The 25,869-nt window shown below is 42.0% G+C and overlaps 1 protein-coding gene across 2 annotated transcripts in view; it reads left to right on the top strand.

The window, feature by feature from the left end:
* The window catches only part of CYFIP1 (cytoplasmic FMR1 interacting protein 1), a 143,476-nt gene that overhangs the window by 65,396 nt on the left and 52,211 nt on the right, over positions 1-25,869 (top strand). The window contains exons 10-22 of one of the 2 annotated variants that reach the window (XM_077774609.1): positions 1,156-1,244; positions 3,893-4,010; positions 8,940-9,062; positions 10,132-10,257; positions 12,712-12,878; positions 14,072-14,219; positions 15,466-15,619; positions 17,163-17,319; positions 18,540-18,636; positions 20,744-20,820; positions 20,919-21,027; positions 22,122-22,241; positions 24,611-24,810. In XM_077774609.1, coding sequence (XP_077630735.1) covers positions 1,156-1,244; positions 3,893-4,010; positions 8,940-9,062; positions 10,132-10,257; positions 12,712-12,878; positions 14,072-14,219; positions 15,466-15,619; positions 17,163-17,319; positions 18,540-18,636; positions 20,744-20,820; positions 20,919-21,027; positions 22,122-22,241; positions 24,611-24,810 — 1,685 coding nt within the window. Of the gene's footprint in view, positions 1-1,152; positions 1,245-3,892; positions 4,011-8,939; positions 9,063-10,131; positions 10,258-12,711; positions 12,879-14,071; positions 14,220-15,465; positions 15,620-17,162; positions 17,320-18,539; positions 18,637-20,743; positions 20,821-20,918; positions 21,028-22,121; positions 22,242-24,610; positions 24,811-25,869 lie in introns of both variants that reach the window. The other variant, XM_077774608.1, reaches the window with a different exon arrangement.

The following is a 25,869-nucleotide window of genomic DNA, read 5'->3' as shown; positions in this document are numbered from 1 at the left end:
CATGATTCTGTTGAACATATGTATGCCCAGGGCTAGGATTGGGGGCCACAGGCATATACATTTTCAATGTTAGATGTAGCCTAACAATTTTCCACATGGCTATGCTGATTTGCATTCCCACCAGCTATGAGTGAGCCTTCCTCTTGTTCTATGTCCTTTGCCAACACTTGACACTGTCACTTTTTCGAGGAAGAGCATCCTCAAAAGGATGGTACATCACTGAAATATTTTTGGCTGGCATTTCCTTGTGGTATAGTTCATATTTCTCTGACACAGAATCTGAAAAGCAGGCTCCAGGCTCTAAGCTGTCAGCATAGAGTCCAGCACGGGGCTTGAACTCAAGAACCATAAGATCATGACCTGAGCCAAAGTTGGATGCTCAACTTAATGAGCCACCCAGGCGCCCTCTTCTTGGAATATTGTTTGGGATTCCATTGAATTTATAGTTCAGTTTAGGGAGTAAAAGTATCAAGTCTTCCAAAACACGAACCTGATATATTTCTCCAGTTACTTAGAACTTTAAAACATCCTCTAGAATTTTTGGTAGTATTTTTGTTTAGAGGTCTTGTACATACTTTGTTAGATTTATTCATAGGTATTTTTCGGTTTTTTTGATGCCATTGTAAGTTGTTTCCCTTTAGATTTTAATTTTCTGTTTCTAACGAATAGGATTGCAAATTGATATTTTTATGACCATGTTTCTAGCAGCAAGGTAGTTTAATTTTAATATCTGAATTGGTTTTATGAATGTTGGTTCTTTTTAAAAAAGTTTTTTTTTAAATATTTATTATTGAGAGACAGAGACAGCATGAGTGGGGGAGGGGCAGAGAGAGAGGGAGACACAGAATCTGAAGTAGGCTCCAGCCTCCAAGATGTCTGACGCAGGGCTCAAACTCACGAACTGTGAGATTTTACGACCTGAGCTATAAGTTGGATGCTTAATCGACTGAGCCACCCAGGCACTCCTAGTGTTGGTTCTTAAATTGTATTTTGTTCTTAAAATGAATGTGTGAGTTACTTATAATTTTTTTCTAGTTAATGATTTTCAGAGAGAGTATTCAGCCCTTAGTAATTACTAACATTATTTATTGATTGTATTTGGTGAGTAAACATACATAATGACCTCATTTTTTTTTTGTTCTTTGGATATAGCAGCTCCAGGTTGTTCCACTGTTTGGTGACATGCAAATAGAACTGGCAAGATACATCAAGACCAGCGCCCACTATGAGGAGAATAAATCTCGGTAGGAGGAGAGTGAGTTGTCTAGTAGGAAGATCTTGAATTGTTCTCATTGTGGTTTTATAACACTTATTTATCGAGAGAGAACACCTTTGAGAGTTTTAACCATCTGGAACCCAAATCAAAAACCAATATAGTAGCCTTGTCACTTGTGACTGCGTACTTTTAAATTTATTAAAACATGCAATTTATTTTCTTAGTTAGAACATTTGTATTTCAAATGTTCAGAAGTGGCTGCTGTGTTAGCACAGCTATAGAACTTTTCCATCATCACAGAGAGTTCTTTTGGATAGAACTCGCTGAGAATATCCAAGTGTAAACAAGTGGCAGGCTGGTAAACGCTTAACAACTAGCCCTGCTTGGCAGTGGGATGTTTGCATTTATGTTACAGAGCTTATAAAGCTATCACCAAAGGGCCAGATCCAACCCAGGGCTCTTTTTGTAAGATCTCTGTTGCTGTGAATGGTCTTTATATATTTTTTTAAATGTTTGTTTATTTTTGAGAGAGAGAGAAGAGAGAGGGAGAGACGGAGGATCTGATGGGCTCTGTGCTGATAGCAGAGAGCCTGATGTGGGCAAGGCTTGAACTCATGAACCCTGAGATCATGACCTGAATGGAAGTCTAAAGCTTAACTGACTAAGCCACTCTGGCCTTTATATTTTTAAAGCGTTCTTTGTTGTTTTTGCTTTTGTTTTTCTTTTAAGAAGACAATGCCTGTGTGACAGACAGTGTAGCCCACAAATTCTCAAGTATTTACTTTCTGACATTGTACAGAGAGATTTGGCCAGCCCCTGGCATAAACGGTCTGTAGCTCACAATTACAGATGATTAAAAAAAACACACCATACTCTTTTTTTTGTAGATTCCACAAAGCCAGTTGAGTCTTCACAGGATGTTTTTGTTGACTCTTGCCAAATGTGTGTACCCATAGCCAACCTACAGTTGCAAATAGCCATGATTTTGAAAAATCGATTACATCTCAATCTGCTTATTAAGAGGTCGGCAGTCTTATTTTGTAAAGGCTGAATTATAAACACTTTAAGGCTTTGCAGGCCACATGTGATACATGTCATGTATTCTTTTCTATTGTTGCTTTTTTAAAACAATAATGTAAGTACGATTTTGTATGGCTCTAGGGCCATGCAAACACAGATTGTGTTTGGTCTGTGCTGTAGTTTGCTGAGGTCTGTGCTAGCTTATTTCCTAATAAAATTTACCATTAAATTTGATATACCATCTAGTTAGGTGCTGTCTCATTCTCCTCTAAGTTATGTTCATTAAACTGAAACAGCATTAATTCAAGCTCTGATCTGGAACATGTGCTGATTTGCATGGTGTAAATACTCCCACCATGACTGACTTAAGACTAACAACTTGTGACAACTCTAGTAGCATGCCATTACACAGTGCTTCTACCCTAATGGACACAGATGAGCTCTAGATGATAGGTGATGGTAAAACCAGTAAGACAATAAGGAAACAATGAGTTTTGCGTGCTTATTTCTGTATTTATTTATTTACTTATTTTGCTTGTTTCTGTTTTTAATATAATTTATTATAAGTCAATAGCATTTAACTGGTGTTAATAGGCATTTAACAGCCACCTTGGGAGGTCCCTGAGCAGGTAGCAGTGAGCTTTGAGAGCCCAGCCCCCCAGTCCTGCACCAACATCTGGGTCCAGAAATAGTAGCCAGAGTGTATGATGTCAGCAGTCAGGTTCTGGGCTTCAGGGCCTTGCTTAAAGTGGACATGCATTTTGAATCCTGCAGGGGAGGAAGGTGTATTGAGGGTGGAGCCTGGTCTAGCACCTGGGCCTCATGTACTCATTGCAGACTCAGGGAGCCACCTAGGATGATGCCAACATAATCATTGCATCATCCTATAGTGGAATCAGAAAGTAAGAAAGGATTGCTGCTTGAGAGAGTGTACCCATTATTTTGAAAAGTGGTAATCTACATTCCTTCCCTTTAAGCAAAGAGGACCAGCTTGTTAAAAACATGGTGAGTGTCTGTGCTGAGTGTGAGGGAACAGTGGTCAGAGCCACAGAGTCCATGCTTTCTGCCTAAGAGCTTCAGCAGCTTTAATTCTTAAAAAATTTCTTTGCCATTAAATTGACTATCTGTTTGCTACTGAAATGGTATGTTGTGCACATAAGTCGACTGTCTAACTTCTAAGTAATGTCAGTTTTCAACTCCCAGTGAGGGTAACTTTTGTTTCCAAGTCTTTGGTTGACTTGTTTTCTACTATAGCTTATGTTTTCACATGTGAGTAATAAAGAAATCTTAGTTCCCACCAAATCTGCAGTATGTGTCAAGGATCCTTGCAAGGGTGATGCAGTATCCTAAATCCAGCAATACCTCTCAGCTTTTTGAAAGTAATTGGCTGATTAAGGAGAAATTATGATTCCTTTTCTAAAACACAGTTCTTGGATGATAGAACACTGACCCTAACACAGGGAGATGTGGCTGGCTGACTATTTCTATGCTGAGAATTCATATTCTCTCTGAGCCTCTTTCTCCTTGGCAGCATGCAGGACCAGAAAGCCATCCTGTGTGCATGCTGTGCTTATGTCCCTGGCCACCCAGCAGTATGATGCATAAGCCTTATGCAGGTACCCCTTCAAGTAACACACATTTTCCCTTCACTGCCAGATGGACGTGCACATCGTCCAGCAGCAGCCCGCAGTATAATATCTGTGAGCAGATGATCCAGATCCGGGAGGACCACATGCGCTTTATCTCAGAGCTGGCTCGCTACAGCAATAGTGAGGTAAGTGGATCTTCTGTGCCTGCCTGTGCTGGTACCCAAGGCCAAAGCTGTGTAGGGAGCCTCTGACTGGATGGGAGCACATGTCCTGGGTGCCCATATGAGGGCCTGGAGTTGGGGGTAGAAGGAAGTACTGTCTCCCCTATAGGTCTTTTTAATTCCTTCCAGCTTTGCAGCTGGGTTTTCTGTGTCCTTGTTTGGGCTGGTCACATTTTTCCCATCTGCCAAGCATAGCTCCAGGCCAGCCCTGCCTGTATGTGGAGTGGACAGAAGTAGAGAGTTCTGAGTCCAGAGGAGCAGTGGGAATATAATTTCTCACATCTGAGCAGGCAGGGCAACAAGGTCAGGGACAATCAGTAGTCAATGATATAGATGCTACGCATAGTCTTAGAGGGACCTGGAGACTTGAGACCACATGCACAGGTCTGGTTTTTGAGAGTATGGTTCCTCAGGATTCTCAGGTGGACCATTAACATTTGGAGGCAACAACTCTGTGTTGGCCCCACCTACTGTAGAGCAATGAACTCCCCTGTCCCCCACCCAACAACACTAGCCATCATGTAAACCAGAATGACTGAAAGGTAGTCCAAATGGCTAAGTAAGCTTATGCTTACTCCAGGCAGACCCCTGGTGGCCAGTTCCCCAGAGAGGAGGCACTATCTCACTCCTTCCCCAGCCACCTGCATAGTCCACAGGATAGATATGGGGTGGGGGTTCAGGACAGCTGTGTTGATAGAATTGTAAACTGAACTCTTGGGAAACCCTCAGACAACATGTAGAATTGATTTGTACCCTAAAAATCGGCACATTTGACAGCATGTATGGTTCCTGTCTGTTTTTCCTCTGATTTCTGTTGTAGTACCTTTCTAATTATGGTGAGGTTTTAATAAAAAGGAGATCTATCTCTGAATGCTGCAAATTAAAAAAAATTTTTTAACATTTATTCATTTTTGAGAGAGATAGAGTATGAGCAGGGGAGGGTCAGAGAGAGAGGGAGACACAGAATTGGAAGCAGGCTCTAGGCTCTGAGCCATCAGCACAGAGCCCGATGCGGGGCTTGAACCCACAAGTGGTGAGATCATGACCTGAGCCAAAGTTGGACGCTCAACCAACTGAGCCACCCAGGCACCCCACATTTGTTGTTTTTTAAATAAAGTTTATTTATTTATTTGAGAGCGAGAGAACACAGGCGAGGGAGGAGCAGAGAGAGAGAATGAGAGACAGAATCCCAAGCAAGCTTTATACCATCAGCGCAGAGCCCGATGCGGGGCTTGAACCCATGAACTGTGAGATCATGAGCTGAGCAGAGATCAAGAGTTGGACACTTAACCAACTAAGCCACCCAGGTGCCCCTGCACAGGTTCTTTTTAAACAGATTTATGGATATTTAATTCACATACCATACAGTTTAAGGTGTACAATTCAGGGGCACCTGGGTGGCTCAGTCAGTTAAGCATCCAACTTCGGCTCAAGTCATGATCTCACAGTTTGTGGGTTCATGCCCCACGTCAGGCTCTGTGCTGACAGATAGCTCAGAGCCTGGGACCTGTCTTCAGATTCTGTGTCTCCCTCTCTCTGACCCTCCCCTGTTCATACTGTCTCTCTCTCAAAGATGAAAATAAAACATTAAAAAATTTAAAAAAAATAAAATGTACAATTCAGAGGTTTTTAGTTTATTCACTGAATTGTGTAACTACCATGATAGTTCATATTGGAACATTTTCTTTACCCCGAAAAGCAACTCCATACCCATGTGCTTCTGATCTGTATACAGATCTGTATACAGATCAGAGTTTCCAACCACCCTCTCCATTGGGTTTCCCATGTGTCTTACAGAGATAAGGGCCCTTTTTAAACATGGCTGTAGCACTGTTATCATACCTTAAAAAAATCAAGTATTCCTTAGTATTAAAATCATTGCTTAGTTTCCTCTTTTGACTCACAAATGGTTTATTTTTCCAAATTTGTTTGCCTTGGTATCCAAATAAGTTTTTTATACTGTAGTTGGTTGGTGTGTCTCTTTGAAGATGTGTCCCTCCTCCATCTCTCTCACTCCCTGTGGTGTCATTTGCCATTGATGTGGTTTGAAGTGTTGGGGTTCAGACCCAAGATCCAGGAAAGAATTTTTGAAATGTCTTTGGTGCAAAATGGTGGTTTTATTAAAGCACAGGGAGGACCCGTGGGCAAAAAGAGCTGCCCTAGGGTTTTAAGAAGTGACTGATTATATAAGATTTTCTTTCTTTTTTTTTTTTTAAGTTTATTTTGAGAGAGAGCACATGCATGTACATACGTGAGCAGGGTAGGTGCAGAGAAAGAGAGAGGGTATGTGCACATGCAAATAGTGGAGGGGCAGAGAGAGAAAGAGAGAATCCCCAAGCAGGCTCTGTGCTGTCAGCGTAGAGCCTGACGCAGGTCTTGATCTCATGAACTGTGAAATCTTGACCAGAGCTGAAATCAAGAGTTGGATGTTTAACTGACTGAGCTACCCAGGCGCCCCTACATAAGATTTTCTATCCTTTGGAGGAGAGGGTAATGTTAGGGCTCCAGAAAATTGAGTCTGTAGGTTCCAGAGATTACCTTTTTTTCTTATAAATCATTGAGACAGTTGCAAAATCATGTTCTACATGATGGTGATCTCTGTCAGTTAACCCTTGTTTTCCCCTTCCTTTTTTCTTGGGCAGCTAGGAGTGCATGAAGAATGTCACACACAAAAGCTTGTGCTTTGCCTTCACCTTGCCTGTTGTTTCTTCATCACCATGACCTCTGTCCCCTATGCTTCCTTGGCATTGGTTATTAGTTTCAGAAGCCTGATTAGACTCTGGTTCCATTCTTTCTGGCCACCCGGCCCTTAATTGCAGACTAGCTGCTAGAGTGTCTGGCTGTCTCTCTCTGGGATATGGACAACCACTGTTCACTGCCAAATGTATGAATTCATTAGGGCTACAGCATGATGGTCCATTCACTCCTTCTCAACTCCTAATAGTTGAGCCTTGCCCTGCATGTATGATTCCTTAAGGAGAAATAGATCAGAGCTGGATTCCTTTGCTATGTATATCACATTTTCAAATCATTGATTCTCTAGCATCATCTAAGGTAAACTTTTATAAGTACTGTTTTGAAGTAAATCTACTTCAGTTTCTTTTTTTTTTCCTTTCATGCTGAAACTGCTGGTTCTTAATTTGACTATAGCATATTTTGATTGATGTCTTATCTTAGTATATACTTAGCAGTCTTAAAAATAGCAATACCAGCACTAATAACAATGTAATTACTAGAAACAATATAATTATATATTGTCATATGTAATGTTATTATATTATAATGACAATATAATTACTAAAAATTGTCTTAAGATTTCTTTCTTTAATTTTGTCCTTAGATTTTCTCCTTCTAGGGTTAGAGAACAAATCATTGTTTTTCTTCCTTCCTTCCTTCCTTCCTTCCTTCCTTCCTTCCTTCCTTCCTTCCTTCCTTTCTTTCTTTCTTTCTTTCTTTCTTTCTTTCTTTCTTTCTTTCTATCATTGTTTTTCAAAGTCACTTGAAGTGGTTTGTTTTTGTTGGTCTTAGCCTATTGATAGAGATACCTGAGGGACTCACTTATCTTTGGCAGCCTCCAAAGACATTTCTCTGAGCAGAGCCAATATTGTGACTGCATAGGCCCTTGTGGTTCTTACTTCGATTGCAAGATACACCTCAGCAACAACCATTAGGGAACTTTGGGGGGAAAAGGCATAGGTACTCAAAGTTCTGGAAGGCACATGGCATACCTGGGGCCACAAAGTGAAGTAATAGGTAGAGGAATGTGGATCTTGAGCTCTGTCTTTATTCGGGTCCAGGGTGGGGTACCTAGGATTTCATGGGTTTACTCTTTATTGACAAATTTCAAACATAACAGCAGGAATGAGAGCAGTAAAGTGGGGTCACTCAATTGATGAGTTATGTAGGTCACCCAGAGCTTTCTAGAAGGGGAATTTCATAGGTGGGGCTACCTGTCTCTTTATCTACTTATGTAGCTGGTACTGTGTTTATTGTAGATGGATGACTTTGAAATAGATGCCTCAGCAATCAAAAGCTTAATGCCAGACACTTAAAATGTAATAAAAAAACTATTGTCAGGTACCTGCACTACATCGTTCCTCTGTGCAGTCATGGACCTATTTCAAGTACACACTTTAATTCATTGTTTCATTTTGCTTTTGAGTTTTAGGGATTGCTTTTGTCCATAACTTAATTTTATGTCATAATTATATAAAATGTTTATGTGGTTCCAAAGTCAGATGTACAAAAGGAAGTATATTCCTCTCCTTCCTGTGCCTTCCTGCCCTTTAGGTAACCATTCTTAAATACAAGTTTTCGGGGGAACCTGGGTGGCTCAGTCAGTTAAGCATCAGTCTTTGGTTCAGGTTATGATCACGTGATTTGTGGTTCAAGCCCCGCATCGGGCTTTGTGCTGACAGCTCAGAACCTGGAGCCTGCTTCAGATTCTGTGCCCGCCTCTCTGCCCCTCCCCTGCTCACTTGCTCACTCTCTCTCTCTTACTCTGTCTCTCGAAAATAAATAAAACATTAAAAAAATTAAAAAAAATAAATGTTTTTATTTTTTGATATAAGCATGATGTGCATGTTTTCCTTTATTAGCCTAAGTAGAAGCATAACTGTGCACATGGTTCTCTTAACACCATGTCCTAGAGATCCCTCCAGCACAGTCTGCAGAGACAGTCTCTTTTCTTTGAGAGCTGCAGAATGTTCATTATCAGGACTCTACTGTTGCCAGCCTTTTGCCAAGGTAGGGCTCATGTGCCTACATCATTTTGTAGTTTTGCAAATGTACCTTTAGTGTAGATTCCTAGTAGGTCTGATAGGTCATGGGGTAAATGCATAAGTGACTTTTCTAGATGCAGGGCAACTTCTTGATGTTTCTGTGCTGTTCTAGGTTGTCACAGGGTCAGGCCGCCAGGAGACTCAGAAGACAGACACCGAGTACCGGAAACTCTTTGACTTGGCCCTTCAGGGCCTGCAGCTGCTATCGCAGTGGAGTGCTCACGTGATGGAAGTGGTAGGCACCCTATACTTACTTCTATTTGGAAATGTGGAGATCTGAAAGAACATCTACCCCTGGTTGGTTACAAGTGCTTTTCTCCCCAAAATCATCAAGAAATTGACTAAATGGTATTTTTTCTGCATTTACTTTAGTCTTTGGATGAAGGACAAATTGGCTTTTTATCTTTGACCGTAGGAATAAAAATTTATATCAGTTTAAATGTTCCTAAGATGGCTCAGAGTACATTTTATTTGTGTGTTATAAAAAAGGGCCTTATCTTTTAAAACATATAGATAGAATTTGTACCATTATGAAGATTTTTAATTCTCATGCCATTTGTTTATTTATTTATTTATTTATTTATTTATTTAAAGAGGGAAGGGAGGGACAAAGAGGGGGGGACAAAGTGAGAGAGAAAAAGAGAGAGAGAAAGAAAACCCCAAGCAGGTTCCATGCCCACCATGGAGCCCAATGCAGGGCTCAGTCTCACAAACTGTGAGATCATGATCTGAGCCGAAATCAAGAGTTGGACTCTTAATTAACTGAGCTGTCCAGGTACCCCTAATTCTCATTTTTTTTGTAACGCTTTCTCTGTGGAGTTCCAGCCATTGGATTCTTTTGTTTAGCGTTACTAAAATAGTTTCTGATGTGATGTGAAGATTTGGATACCTATAAGTTTTGGAAGATTTTCCCTCCTGTTGTATACTTTGATTAGAAGAAAATTATTAAATTGGATGAGCACAAAATCATTTGAAAGGCTGATTTTAAAAAACGGTGATGATTGAATGCCTAGTTTTAGATATTCAAAACAAAATATCCTGGACATTTTACCTGATATATTCCTTAAACCTGAAGTCACAAGCTAGAATGTTTTGCAGTTTTATGGAGGTGAACTGCGTGCGTGTGTGTGTGTGTGTGTGTGTGTGTGTGTGTGTGTGAGCATGCATGCATGTGTGTGATTTTCAGATGTAGCTAATATTAAAAGGCTGACCTTTGGTTACTTTGGTGATGACTGTGTCAGTCAGACCAGAAGATAAGCATCTTGCATTCAGTGTGGATGTCTCCCTCTTTCTGACCACACCAGTATTCATGGAAACTTGTGCACCCAACGGACAAGTACTCTAACAAGGACTGCCCCGACAATGCTGAGGAGTATGAGCGTGCCACCCGCTATAACTATACCAGTGAAGAGAAGTTTGCCCTGGTGGAGGTGAGGTTTGCTTTCTTTTCCTCCTCTGGCTCTGGCCTCAGACTGTCTTCCCATTCAAAGCAGAGGCAGAATCTTGAGTAAAATTCAATACAGTTTCATGTTGTTGCTTCTGTATAGGTCAACCCTTTGTATCTGTTGTAGTTGTCAGCAGAACAATAAAATAGGATGTGGGTTCCTGGTCTCTGCATTGATAGTCCCTGTGAAGATCAGGGGTTTCCTCACAACTGTCTGGGAGTGGAGCACATCTTCATGGGGGGACAGAAGAGGAACAAAATGTTGACTCTGGTGGTCTGAGAGAGAGGAGCCCCTGTGTTTCCAGCTGTTGTCTCCAAGCTCTTTGCTCTCACATATGTTGGCTGTGGCTCCCTCAGCTCTGCAGTGTCTTCATGAACCTTTTGATGAACGGAAGGTCTTCATTTCAGTGCCATCGAGTTTCTTTTCTTTTGTAGTGGACTTTCTTTTGGTCTTGTTTAAGAAAACTTTGCATACCCTAAGGGTATAAGATAGTCTCCTCCACTGCTTTCTGGATGTTTTATTATTCTGGCTTTCACACTTAGATCTGAAGTTCATCCCAAGTTAGTTTATTTTTAAGTTTTTTTATTTAAGTAATGTCTACACCCAATGTGGGAATCGAACTCACAACCCCGAGTTCAGGAGTCACATNTCCAGGTTAGTTTTTAAAACACTTTTGCCCCTACTGCTCCACCTTTCTTGTCAATCAAGTGACCATTCATGTATGGGTGTAGTTCTGGTCACTTTTCTAATCCATTATTTAATTGGTTTATTCTTGTTCTAAAACCACCTTACTTCTTAATTACCTTCTGTGTCAGGTAAAGCAAGCTTTTCTGTCTTCAAGAGTTCCTTTGTTATTGCCCTTTGTATTTAATATAAATTTTAGAATCATTTTTTCATATCTCACAGTGAAACCTGTTGGATTTTTTTATGGGTATATGAATAAACCTATAGGTCATTTTAGGGAGAATTGATAAATTTAGAATATTTAGTCTTTTATGAACATGGTATATCCCTGCATTTATTTAGATTCTCTTTAATTTCTTTTATAATCTGTAAAACTCTTCTGTATCTTTTGTTAGCTTTATTTCTAGGTGTTTGATATGAGATGGTATATTTAAAAATTTTTCTAAATGTTTGTTACTGCTATTTAACATGTAAATTATTTTTTGTATTTTTCTTTATATCCATTAACTTGTCTAAACTCATTTATTAATTGTAATACATTATCCATTAGATTTTCTACCTATATAATCATCTGAAAATGATGAAAGTGTTGTTTATCCCAATTTTCCATTAAAAAAATTTTTTTTTTACATTTTTTAACGTTTATTCATTTTTGAGACACAGAGAGAGAGAGAGAGAGAGAGTGCAAGTGGGGGAGGAGTAGAGAGAGAGGGAGACACAGAATCTGAAGCAGGCTCCAGGTTCTGAGCCATCAGTACAGAGCCCTATTCAGGGAGATCATGACCTGAGCCAAAGTCTGACGCTCAACCAGCTGAGCCACCCAGGTGCTCCTTGAATTCACTTCTAATTTGAATTGGGGCATTTGCCTCTTTTTTTTTTTTTTTTTAATAGAAATTTCCTTTTTTCCCCCTCTCTCATTAGAAAAGCAACACAGAACCATCAAACAAATCCATAAAGCAAACAAATAGAACACAAGAATATGTAGTGAGGACAGTACATGATGCTGCCACAGAGATGAACTTTAAGCATTTTAGTATAGTTTCTTCCAGGCCTTTTTATGCATATTAACTCTTATTTATTTATTTTTTATTTTTGAAAGAGAGATAGAGACAGTGTGAGCAGGGGAGGGTCAGAGAGAGAGGGAGTCACAGAATCTAAAGACAGGCTCCAGGCTCTGAGCTAGCTGTCAGGACAGAACCCGACGTGGGGCTCGAACCCACAAACCGTGAGATCATGACCTGAGCCGAAGTCGGACACTTAACCGACTGAGCCACCCAGGGGCCCCTATGCATATTAATTTAGCATGGTGTTACTGTTTAACAAATGGAATTTGGGCTAAAAACTCTTGTAACTTCTTTTTTCTTTTCCAGCTAATAACATATTTGCTTTGCTGAATCTTTTTTGTTCTTTTTCCTTTAAAGTCCTTCACAGTGCATGTGCCTTTATGCATTTGGGAGTGCTCTGAGTCAGTCACCAAATTCACTGTTAGCTCCATGCCAAGCCAAGCAGATCCATCCCTGCCTTCAAGGCACTCGTGGTCTGATCGAGTCAGACCCAGGCATAGGGACATCTACTGAGACAGAGCTCCTAGGAAGAGTTATAGGGCAGCAACTTAAGAGCAGTAACATAGGAGGCCAGAGAGAGAGGTACTGTGCATGAGAAGGAGGCAGCTTCCATGTGCAACTTGGCATCACTTAAGAAAGAGCCATTGCCTGTTCTCCTCCACCACACTGAAAGTCATGTGTCCCCCTGCAGGTGATTGCCATGATCAAAGGCCTGCAGGTCCTGATGGGCAGGATGGAGAGTGTGTTCAACCATGCCATCCGGCACACCGTCTATGCTGCACTGCAGGACTTCTCCCAGGTTACCCTCCGGGAACCGCTTAGGCAGGCCATCAAGAAGAAGAAGAATGTCATCCAGAGGTCAGCTTCAGTGTAATACCTCTCTGTGAGCTCAGAGTCTAAAACTACAGAACAGCTTAGTTTAAACTGTATAGTTACATTTTCATAAATATGCTCGGTGCATTTATATTCAAACTCCAAATGGCCTTCTGATAAATTTCCTCTAAATGTAATGCAATGGGTCCAGTTATTTACCTGAACAATATACAATAAATGAACTACAGAATGTCTGAGCAGTGGAGCCACAGGGACAAGGGTGTATTTATCTTGGGGCAGGAGAGTGTCTCAAAATCTGTTTGATGATTCTAATCACTAGGCTTGTGGGGACAGGAAGCCCAGCATCACATTTTCCATCTCAAAATGTGTTGTCTTTAAGTATTTTTTTTTTGGCCTGTCCTACAAATTGTTCAAAAAGATACATAGATATTGCAAATATTCTGTAGTGATACTGAGCTAGTTTTCTCTTAATATTTTAGCCTTTTAAAGTTGTTTTTCAGAGACATTTATGTAAGGTGAAGCTTATAGGAACTCACAAGTATATTGATTTCATTTTCTTGATGATTGATGTGTTTATCACCTGGCTTGGTATGATTTTTAGCATTAATAAAATTTTATACTGTGAGTCTTCTCATGCTTGCCATAATAGGAGGCTCACCACATGGGAAATGTGTTGTCGAAGAGTAACTGAGGTTTTAACTAGAACTTTCCCCACAAGGTAGGATAGGCACATGGGTACATCTGTCAAGTGTGGTGTCCTATGGGGGGGGGGGTCTCTACATGGTGGGATGGGAGCATGTTCCAAATGTGTCTGAGACATAGGCCCAGTCCCTGCAGTTGTGTTAGTGACATAATCCTTTAGAAGTTAGGGAATCAGCCAAGGGAGGTCGAGTTTCAGCTCTCTGGGTGGATGTTTGTGGTTTGTCCTCTTGTTCCCCTTTGCATGACTCAGTGTTCAGGAAATAAAACATCACTTCCAGGCTAATTGATGCAAACTGCAGCTAAGTCAGATCTTCTGGGGCTACTAATACCAGAGAAAACAATCTATCCAAAGATAATTTCACTTTGAACTGGTCCATTATCACATCCCACACTGGGAAATCAAGTGTGCGAGTTGGCTTTCCAGCTATGTGTTAGGTGAGGAGATGCTGTGATTATAAAAGTCCTGAAGCTGTAAGTGCACCATGCCTCACTGATAACTTGATGGGGCTGTTTAGTGTCCTGCAGGCCATCAGGAAGACCGTGTGTGACTGGGAGACAGGGCACGAGCCCTTCAATGATCCAGCCCTGCGGGGCGAGAAGGACCCCAAGAGTGGCTTTGACATCAAAGTACCTCGGCGTGCCGTGGGACCCTCCAGCACGCAGGTTTTCATCCTCCCTGCTCCCCTGCTCTCTCTTTTCCCCTGAGTGGGCTAACCCAGAGCTGAGGGTTGGTAAGCAAGGCTGGGAGTAAGATGACATCACCACTGTCTGCCCAAGATGATCAGGTATTGCCTGTGCCTTTTCTGCTCCTCGGTTCCCTGTCCAAGTGAATCAGGAGCATTAGCTAAGACATCCTTGTGATTCTCTGATTTGATCATTTGTGTGCAGAACTTAATTTGACTTTATCAATTCCCATCACAAAAATGTGGGTGAAAGTCTATGTGTCCTTATTTACACTGTGTTTCCTGATGGGTGCTTAAATGTATGGTTATAATTTTTACACTGGGCCTAAAAATGATTGTTTCTGAAGATAAAACTTTTAGAAATTTAAGAATACAGCTTTTTTGTATCCCTGGTCTTAAGCTACCACTTTTGTTCTCTTTCCTGCCATGCTCAGCTCCCTCATCCCCAAAAGCAGTCTTATTCTGACTCTCATATCTGATTTAATATGTCCTTCTGCTTTTTTCTTCCCATTTTGGGATGTAGTACTTCTTAACTCATCCTTAATCTGTTGGGGGCTTTTATAATCCCTTCTGCCAGTCTTTCAGAGAACTACCAGCAAAGCACGTTGTTGGCTATAAATGAAACCTCTCAAATATCTGGGAGGAAGGCAGTTGGCCCACCCAAGGAAGATGCTTGTCCTGAGTCTGTCCAGTGTGCATGCACCCTCCCCACCCTCCGTTCCCAAGTGTGTCTCCCTACCCCATGATGTGTGTGTCCTGTGACTAACGGCTCTCTCCCACCTCTCCCCCATCTGTCCATGTCTAGCTCTACCTGGTGCGCACCATGGCGGAGTCCTTGAGCTCTGCCGAGCTGCTGAGGCAGCTCAAGTCTTTGGGCATGGAAAGACTCTTGCATGTGGTAAACGCGTTTCTGAGGCAGTCCTACACCTATCCGCCTCTTTTAACCTTTGGTGGTAAGACATCATTTGTTTTTCTTGTTGACATGTATGGCACAGAGGTGAACTGCTCCATTACAAATTCTTTCTCACAGGCAGCACCAACTTGGCTACTTACATGGGCACCCAGATCCACTTTGAGGAGCTGGCATAGTGGTAGGCTTACCGCTGCAGCCTGGCTCTGGTCAGGACATAGCACAGTAGTCTTTCTCTTATGGTTTATCTAAGTTTGGTGTAACTAATGTGCCATGTATATTTTCTTCCCCACAAATGTTTCCTTGGATAATGCAGCTTTACATGGTGAGAACCATGTTAGAGTCCCTCATTGCAGACAAAAGTGGTTCCAAGAAAACCTTGAGAAGTAGCCTTGAGGGGCCCACCATATTGGACATAGAAAAATTTCATCGAGAGTCATTCTTCTACACTCACTTGATAAATTTCAGTGGTAAGAGCTACTGCTGACCAGCGTCTGGCCCAGCATGTTCTAACACTGCTAACACCGTCTAGAATGCTTCTGCTGACCATCCCCTGCTGTGGTCCCCTCACACACCCAGACGGTGACCTGTGTTGTAACCTTTGTGGTATTTCCTCACCTGTTGCTTTAAATGCACGGCCGGTAGAGCTCCTTCCATGCGGCATGGCCCTTAGAAGGATGAGGGCCCTGGGCCTGCAGCTGGCTCTGTAACCTGAATGCAAAGCCTTTGTAACCCATACAAGGTTAGAAACAGACAAATGTCATCTGTCACCTGTCTCAAGAACAAGATAGTGATGAGTATCAGAAACAGTCTCCATGAGCACTGATGTGTGGAAGGTGGCAGATCACCTTGACCAGGGCATTGGGTGGATACCCTTTGTCAGTGTGGAGTCCATGTTTACTCCACTGCTGCATCAGCTTCCTCAGAGCAGGAAGCATCTATATCAGCTAGGAGTGCTATGGGTTTAGAGTAAGTAGTAAGGCTTTTGTTCTTCACTTGTCAAATGATGGAAACTTTTTTTTAAGTTTATTTATTTATTTTGACAGAGAGAGAGAGAGAAAGAGAGAGAGAGAGAGAGAGAGAGAGAGAGAGAGAGAGAGGCAGGGAGAGGGAGAGAAAGAGAATCCCAAACAGGCTCTGCACTGTCAGTGCAGAGTCCGATGTGGGACCCAAACTCACGAACCTTGAGATCATGACCTAAGCTGAAACCAAGAGTCGGATGCCTAACTAAGCCACTCAGGCACCCTGGAAACATTAAANCTTTTTATTGTACCAAATCTATCATAGGTATCTTTGCATTTCCACATTTGTGGATTAATTTGGACTGTTTCTGTTTTGCATTAGATAGATTTGTGCTGAATATGCATGTAATGCTGTGTCTTTATCCTAAAATAAAGTAACACAGTTTTTATTTATCCTTTTATTTTTTGTTTGTTTATTCATTTAATGTTCATTTTTCAGAGACTGAGAAAGACAGAGTGTGAGTTGGGGAGGGATAGAGAGACAGAGACACAGAATCTGAAGTAGGCTCCAGGCTCTGAACTAACTGTCAGCACAGAGCCCAACATGGGGCTCAGACTCACAAGCCATGAGATGAACTGAGACAAAGTCAGATACTTAACCAACTGAGCCACCCAGGCCCCCCTATTTCTCCTTTTCAAAAGGACATTTTTTCCCCTCTCAGTTCCTTAAAGAGGCTCATAGGGTTGACAAGTTCCCATTGGCAGGTGGTGTTGTCCATGCTGGACCAGCAGGGGCCAGATGCTGACTCTGCTCTTTTCCTGAGTGGGAATGTGCACAGTCTAGGGTGGCTTCGTTTGCAGCCACATTGTGGCTCATCCCTAGTGTGAGGTGCCATGTGACCCCTCCCTGCTCACATCTGCTCCCGCATGGCTCACGGCTGAGATTGAAGGAGTTAGCATCTCACACATGCCCACCCCCACACCTGAGATTATCCTTCTGAGTCTTTTCTACTTGCAAAAGATTAACATGATGTCATTTGAATCCTTCAAGAAACACTGCAGCAGTGCTGTGACCTTTCACAGTTGTGGTTCCGAGAGTTCTTCCTGGAGCTGACAATGGGCAGGAGGATCCAGTTCCCCATTGAGATGTCCATGCCCTGGATCCTGACGGACCATATCTTAGAGACCAAGGAGGCATCCATGATGGAGTGAGTGAGTGCCCTGTGGGCCTGTTTTAGCTATTTGTGGTAACCAGGGTCCTTGGTGGCATTTGGGAGTTGGGAGAGAGAATAGGGGGCTGGAGTGTTTTCAGCACTTCATTTGAAGATGTCATACTTGGAGTAATACTTCAGAGATTAATGCAAGTAATGAGTTTCTTGGCTTTAGACTCCAATTGGAACACAGCAGAAGTTACTACGTCCTACCATGTCCAAGTAAGATCCTGGGGACTCAGCTAAGGTCAGCAAAAGGAGATGTGGCCTGGCCTTTCCTGTGGCACAGTCTCTGAGCCAGATGAATTTGGGAGAGGAAGTGTTAATTGAATAGCTTTGTTTTGTGGTCAGGACTCAGGGCCAAGGGAGGGGATCAGAGATTTTGAAAATATGAGATCCATGAAGGTAAACTAATAGAAAAGGGAGATGTCTTGTGAATAGATTGGAAACTAACCCAGCAGGTTCTTTGACACACAGAGCAAATGTATATAGCACCTTGTCTTTGCCCATGCACATCAGTTCTTATATGGTCGTCAGGAGGATGGCCTTCCACTTTCTCTGGAGTGGCCATAACCTCTGTTCTACAGCACTGGAGAGGGTCTGAGGAGTATGGAGATCTAATGCAGAGTCCTTGGCATGCCTCTTTGTTGCATCTTTGGAGTTGAGCTTGACCCCACTGCTCACATAGCCTCCCTGCTATGAGGTGGGAGTAGCCTTGCACCCTTAGAGAGCCGTTACTACTGCAGACCTCTGGCTGCTGCCTTCTGTCCAGACATGGGGCAGAGGGAGAGAAACATTCAGTTATGCTGCACATGGTCATGGTCAGCTGTAGGACCGAGGATCTTTATGTTTTTCTTGTTAAGTCAGACAGTTCATTCTTAGAAATAAGAAAATAACTTGTTTTTGTGGTTATAAAAAATACTGTATTCTGTGGTGAGAAACTTTATAAATGAGAAGAAGCAGCTACAGGAGGCCCTTGTGGACCCACCGAGGGCCCTGGGCATGACTGCCATAAGTGGGTCCCCTCTGTGGGATTGTCTGGCTTGGTCCATTAAGGCCCTGGACAAAAACCTAGTTGGTGTTTGAAGTAAGAAACTGTTTTTCCTCATGTGAGAGGTCAACAATGAATGTTAAATTTCACTTGGAGTGTGGGATATGAGAGCCAGGAGATCCTGTGTGGAAGGCTGGGCTGACCACTCACCCCGCACCCCCCACAGGTACGTCCTCTACTCTCTGGACCTGTACAATGACAGCGCACACTACGCCCTCACCAGGTTCAACAAGCAGTTTCTCTACGACGAAATTGAGGCAGAGGTAAGGGCCCAGGCACCTTTAACAAACTTTAATTTTCTTTTTCTCTGAGTATTACAGGAAGCAGATTTTTTTTGTAGTACAGGAGATTTAAACAATAGAATGAACTTTGAAATAAACATTTTGTAGCTAACCCTTCTATCTGTACTTTTGTCTCTGCATCTACATATGTGATGATTGGCAGCATGTCATAAGCACCTGTTTCCTCACCTGCCTTCTGTTATGAACACAGTGTAAAGCATCTACTCGGTAGATGCACTGAACCAATCCTTATTTTATTTCTTTCATTTTAGTTTCTTTGTTTTGCACTTTGTAAGTAATGCTTTGATGAACTTCCTTGCACCTAATTTTTTAGCTATGTTCGATTATTTTTTGAGGACAAATTGCTACAAGTGAAACTATTAAACCTTTGTACTCACAGCTAAGGAGATAAATCTTATTTTCTGGTTTAAGATATAAGACAATTTAAGCTCAACAAATTACATTGCGCATCTGGATTTCCTTCTCTGCCTCCTTGCACAAACTAGAAAGTGCTTCTTAAGGGAGATATCATAGTATCCCGGGCCATGTAGGGTAGGCATACAGCAGACACCTGCAGATCCTGCAGTGGCTCCCCTTTGAGCACATGGTGTCCTGTGAGCACATCGGAGTTCTGGGTATGGAGGCTAATCCTATTTGCAAGTGAGGATACAGTTTTAGGGGTGGAGTCATAAGGGTTTATCCATCCTATGTCTCTTCATCAACCTCAGTGCTTGGAGCAGCCAGCCATGATCCAGGGGAGGCCACCACGCACAGTAGTTCCTGATATACACAGCCTGGTGGCAGCACAGAACCCAAATACGATGCACATCAAACACTGGGAACACTTGATGAACAGAGACTTTTTCATGTTCCTTTACCTTTAAGAGACATGAAGCGTTTTTCTCCATCAGTAAGGAAGGTTCTGACATAATTTTCAGTGGCTGTGTAGTGGTCACTCCTGGCCACACCATAATATTTTTAATCTGCTGTTCTTAGACAATGAATTCATTTCCTGGGGAGTCAGCGTGGCTCAGTTGATTGTACGTCGGATTCTTGGTTTTGGCTCAAGTCATGATCTCATTCAAGATTTGTGGAACTGAGCCCTGTGTCAGGCTCTGTGTTGACAGTACAGAGCCTGTTTGGGATTCTCTCTCTCCCCTCTCTCTCTACCCCTCCCCAATTCACTCATGCTTGCCCTCTCTCTCAAAATAAATAATCTTAAAAAAATTTAAGGTTGTTTATTGTCTCTGTTTTCTAATAATTGCCCTTGTTAGTTGCCTTAAGAAAAGATTTTTAATTTTATATTCCTAGAACTTAACTCATTTTATAACTGGAAGTTTGTACCTTTTTACCACTTTCACCCATTTTGCCTACCCTACCCCTACCCCTACCTCTGGAAACCACCAGTCTGTTCTTTGTGGGTTCTTCTTCATTTTTTTTTTTTTTAGTTTATTTATTTTTACAAGAGGGAGGGAGTGATTGAGTATGAATGGGGGAGGGGCAGAGAGAGGAGAGAGAATACCAAGCAAGGCTTTGTGCTGTCAGTGCAGAGCCCAGTGTGGGGCTTGATCCCATGAACCATGAGATCATGACCTGAGCTGAAACAAGAGTCAGCTTAACCAACTGAGCCACCCAGGCACCCCTCCCCCTTTTTTTTTTAAGATTTCACATGCAAGTGAGTTTGTATTGTATGTGTCTTTCTTTGTTTGACTTATTTTAGTTAACATAATGCCCTTAGGGTCCATCCATATAGTTGCAAATAGTAGGATTTCCTTCTTTTTTTATGGCTGAATAATATTCCATTATATATACACACACATATATACATACATACACACACACACACACCACAATTTCTTTATATGTTCATCCATCAATGGACACTTACGTTGCTTCCATGTCTTGGCAATTGTAAATAATGCTGCAGATCATGGGAGTGCAGATATCTATTTAAGTTCGTGTTTTTAGGGTTTTTTTTTGATAAATACCCAGAAGTAGAATTTGCTGGATCAAAAGATTTTTTTTCTTGAAGGTGTATTATGTGATCTTTAGGAAATAAAAATCTAATATATGCTTTCTTTTTGTTCAGGTAAATCTATGCTTTGACCAATTTGTTTATAAGCTGGCAGACCAGATATTTGCATATTATAAAGTTATGGCAGGAAGGTATGTGGTTTATGATTTGGGCATGAAATCTTGGGTAACTTGACATTTCCATTGAAATTCACAGCATATGAGAAATGTCTTCTCTTCTTCTCTACTAGTTTGCTTCTTGATAAACGTTTACGATCAGAATGCAAGAATCAGGGGGCAACGATCCATCTCCCACCATCTAACCGCTATGAAACACTACTTAAGCAGAGGCACGTGCAGGTGAGCCAGACCTCTCTTGGGCATGGTGAGGCATGGAGCCAGCATTGGAAATAGTGTGTTTTTATTAGCGGTCACTGGGTTTTAATAAATGTCAGTATGTTATGTTACTGTGGAGATATCCTTATAAAGTGTTGGTATTCTAAAGACAGTTTCTTTTGGGTACCCTGAAATACAAAGGAAGATTTGCATCACTCTGCACCCTGCTCTGCTCTGGCTCTGGGGAAAGGCATGGCCCCAGAGAGCTTGGGTCCTCTCTAAGAGTCCAAAATTTAGAACTTAGAAGGAATGAAGGTGAGAAACACTTGTCAACTTAGTGTTACAGAGGAGCTTTCTCTCAGACAGCACAAATAATAAAAAACACAGTGCTTACTTTTTTTTCCTTAAAAACAATATTTATGTCAGAAAAGTTAGTAAAATACAGAAAACTGTACGGAAAATTCCATATAATTCTACAGATAATCACCATTCACATTTTGAGACATTTTCTACCATGATTTTTTCTGTATGTTTATGTTATTGAAATGATATTGAGACACACATATGTTTTTAGGACTCTGAAATAGGGAATAATTTTCTCTTATTCATTCTTGTAATACTGTGAAGATTAGGCATGTGCAGGCTGCTCTGTGGTGGGGGTTGGTCCTGAACACCATTGTAAGGGGTGTCCTAACTGACAGACCCAGATTCTCAGGGTGTTTGGTAAAACTTGGAGTTTCTCTCCATGATGTTAAATGTAAATTCAGTGCAAAGGATGATACAAAAGTCCTTTATTGTTTTGACTTGGAGGAATTTCAGCTCTAGGAAAGTAGATAGAGTATTTGATCATGACACCTATATGTATAATTTGCTCTAAAATGTTTACATTTTGCATATTATTTGTTTTATCTTTTGGAATTGGATTCTGGGGCAGATATATTTAATTTTTGTATAGATGTATGGATATATAGATATACATATATACATACATTTATATATAATAAATGTGTGTATACACATATATATGTATATATACATACACATATACATATATACATATATATATATATATATTTGTTTTTTATTGTTTATTCTTTTTTTCTCTCTCCATCTTCCAGCTCCTGGGCAGATCCATAGACCTTAATCGCCTGATTACTCAGCGTGTCTCAGCAGCCATGTATAAGTCTCTGGAACTGGCCATTGGACGATTTGAAAGTGAAGACCTGACATCAATAGTTGTAAGTGCTTTCCCCTTTGTCAGGCTCAGCAGAAACTGATCATAAAGATTGGAGCTAATTTTAATTTTGTCCTTATGATAAACTGAACCAATAGTAGGTTCGGTTTTGCATAGAAATCAAAAGGTATGCACTACCCGAGCTTGGCCTATCCCGAATATTGTTTCTTAGTATCTGTTCTTATTGGTTGCAATCCTGAAATGACTTTAAAGAAGAAGTAATTCTAACCTGGAATAAATTGCATCTAACTATGGCAAGAGAATAAAAGAAGGAAAATTTGGAGCGCCTGGATGGCTCAGTTAACCGTTTGACTCCTGGTTTCGACTCAGGTTATGATCTCACAGTTCGTGACTTTGAGCCCCATGTTGGGCTCTGTGCTGACAGCACAAAGGTTGCATGGGATTCTCTCTCTCTGTCCTTCCCTAGCTTCTCTCTCTCTCTCTTTCTCTTTCTAAATAAATAAAATTATTTTTTTAAAAAAAGAAAATTTTAAAAATCAAGAAGAAATGAACACAGAGAAAAAGGATTTGAAAGATTATATAGAAGATTAACAATGAAGATCCAACATATAGTACATATCACAAGGGTCTCTGAAGAGAAGAACCAAAGCAGTGTGATCTGAAAATTGTATTTCCAGGAAACTTGATAAAATTTAGTAAATGCTATAAATATATATTAAAGACCAGTGGCATGTGCCTGGGAAAACTGACCCAAAGTGACCAATACCAAGGAATATTGAAGTAGAAGTATTAGGGTTTTGTTTTTTTTTTTGATGTTTATTTAGTTTTGAGAGAGAGAGTGTGTGAGCTGGGAAGAGGCAGAGAGAGAGGGAGGCACAGAATCCAATGCAGGCTCCAGGCTGTGAGCCCAGAGCTGGATGTGGAGCTCGAACTCATGAGATCCAAGATTATGACCTAAGTTGAAGTCAGACGCTCAACCAACTGAGCTACCCAGGTGCCCCTGTAGAAGTATTAGATTTTAAAGGAAAAGAAAAGGGGCGCCTGGGTGACTCCGTTGGTTAAGTGTCCAGCTTTGGCTCAGATCATGATCTTGCGGTTCGTGGGTTCAAGCCCCGCGTCAGGCTCTGTGCTGACAGCTAGCTCAGAGCCTGGAGCCTGTTTCAGATTCTGTATCTCCCTCTCTCTCTGACCCTCCCCTGCTCACGCTGTCTTTCTCTGTCTCTCTCAGAAATAAATAAAACATTAAAAAAATGTTTTTAAATAAAGGAAAAGAAAAAATTCTCTGTATATCTGAGCAGAGTGATAAGAGAAAGAAAATATGTCTTTACAGCCTTGTCCACAGCTGTTCATGCCAGAAGCCAAGGAAAGGAAGTGTGAATTAAGGATTTTGTGCCAAACCAAATAGATCTTCCAAGAATGAAGGCTGCAGACATTGTTAGTGAACATGTAAGAACTCAAGGAAGATTGTTTATTCCTAAAGAAGCAGTTTTGGCTAGGGCCGCCTGGGTGGCTCAGTCGGTTAAGTGTCCGACTTCGACTCAGGTCCAATCTCACGGTTTGTGGGTTCGAGCCCTGCATCAGGCTCTGTGCTGACAGCTCAGAGCCTGAAGCCCTTTTCAGATTCTGTGTTTCCCTCTCTTTCTGCCTCTCCCCACTCATGCTCTGTCTCTCTCTGTCTCAAAAATAAATAAACTATTAAAAAAAAAAAGCAGTTTTGGCTAGAACAAGAGAGGCCTCAATGAGCAATGGGCTTCAGCAACTTGGGTTCAGGCATCTTCACGTAGGGTGAGCAGTGCTCCTCATAGTCTTCCACAGAACCAGGATGACTGACATAGATATCTTATATTCTTTGTCTTCATACTTGGTTTTTTAAATCTGGTGTGTAACTCACATGTATAGTGTACCTCAGTTTGGACCAGACATGTTCTCATTGCCATTATGTGGCCATTGGCCTCTGCAGTGGATAGTACAGACCTAGGCATATTTATAAGCAAACTAGAAGTTTGGAAAGCCATCTGTAAATGCACTTGCTGACTGTGCTACATAGCTGTGCACATTAGAGAGGCTGACTCAGGCGATGCCTGAGGACACAGTATGCCAGCAGGGCAGGGGTCTCTGCCCTAGGGGTGGTTGGAAGCCAGTGAAGCGGCAGTGTGGAAGTAACCTCAGTGGAAAAAGTACGATTGCCTTGGGGATTAGGAGTGGTGTTTCCAAGGCAGTGGAGAGGACATGATGAATGTGTAAGAAGCATACACTGTGTATTCTTGGCCTAGCTCACCAGCCTCACTCCTGTGTATCCTGTTCTCTCCTACCCAGCCCACCCTCTAACCTTGACACTGCCCATGTAAAGAATGGAGGCCACTGAGCTGGGCCCAATTCTGTCCTCACACTCCTGTCTTTGTGGTCCTATAGGAGTTGGATGGCCTCTTGGAAATCAACCGCATGACCCACAAGCTGCTAAGCAGGTACCTGACACTGGACAGCTTTGACGCCATGTTCCGGGAGGCCAACCACAATGTGTCAGCGCCCTACGGGAGAATCACCCTCCATGTCTTCTGGGAGCTCAACTATGACTTCCTGCCTAACTACTGCTATAATGGCTCTACCAACCGGTAAGCATGTAACCTCATGGATATTTTGGGATGCNCCACGAACCATGAGATCATGACCTGAGCCGAAGTTGGACACTTAACCGACTGAGCCACCCAGGTGCCCCCAAAAGGTTCCTAAACAGTATGATCTCTGGGCTTCCACATTGTCTACTAAGTTGCTGTCTCTTCTCCTGTTCCCCATCATTTTTCATATCCAGGGTACTCCGGCCCTCCCAGTCTCCTCTTTTTGCATGTGTAGCCTTAGGCCAATCCCTGGGCATGTTTTATGGCTTTGCATGTAGAGACTGCACTGGGGTATTTGTTTGTAGGTCAGAGTGAGATCTTGTGATGCATGTGGACAGTAGCTGCAGGGTCTACACCACCTCCACAGTTGTCAGTCTACCTGATGTTGGAATACAGTAGGTGACCCTCCACTTTTCATATCTCATTCTGAGATATTCGGGTGGATGAAGATCAGTTGGTTAGCCACACTCTCACGAACCTACCATTTACTACCATGTTAAACAATCAAAAGTGCCCAGTTAGGTGGGTGGCATTGTTGATAAGTGGCTTAGCCTTCCAATATGGCCCAAATCCTGGACAACTCTCCCTTGGCCTCTGTGCACTGGACAGCCGCCTATCCAGGTTTGTTCTCTGTGCTTTAAGCTCAGCTCCTGCTCTGTGTCAGCATGTGCCAAAGATGTGTGTGTGTGTGTGTGTGTGTGTGTGTATTATGACCACTTTTTAAAAATCACTGTCTTTGGCTTTTCTGCTAGATTTAAACATCCCACCATGTATTAACTGAATTGTTACTGATGTGCAGGCCCACTTATATGTCTCAAGAGGGTGCTGAGCTCCAGTACTGAGGACAGAAGGGAGGCCCTCCTGTGGTCTGATCATGTCTGCTATTGCCATTTTTTATTCAGGACCCCAAGGTTGAATTTCCTTATAGGGACACAGGCTTGTCCCAAGGTACATGGGGCTATGCCATCATACCAGCCCCAGGTGGCTGATACCTGGTGCCAGGCAGCAGTAGTGGGGGCATGGCCATGGCTTCCAGAGCTACAGGGAGAGGAGCAC

This window comes from Crocuta crocuta, unplaced genomic scaffold, assembly GCF_008692635.1.
Source record: "Crocuta crocuta isolate KB4526 unplaced genomic scaffold, BGI_CrCroc_1.0 scaffold469, whole genome shotgun sequence".
NCBI lineage: Eukaryota > Metazoa > Chordata > Mammalia > Carnivora > Hyaenidae > Crocuta > Crocuta crocuta.
This window is presented reverse-complemented; position numbering and strand designations above follow the sequence as displayed.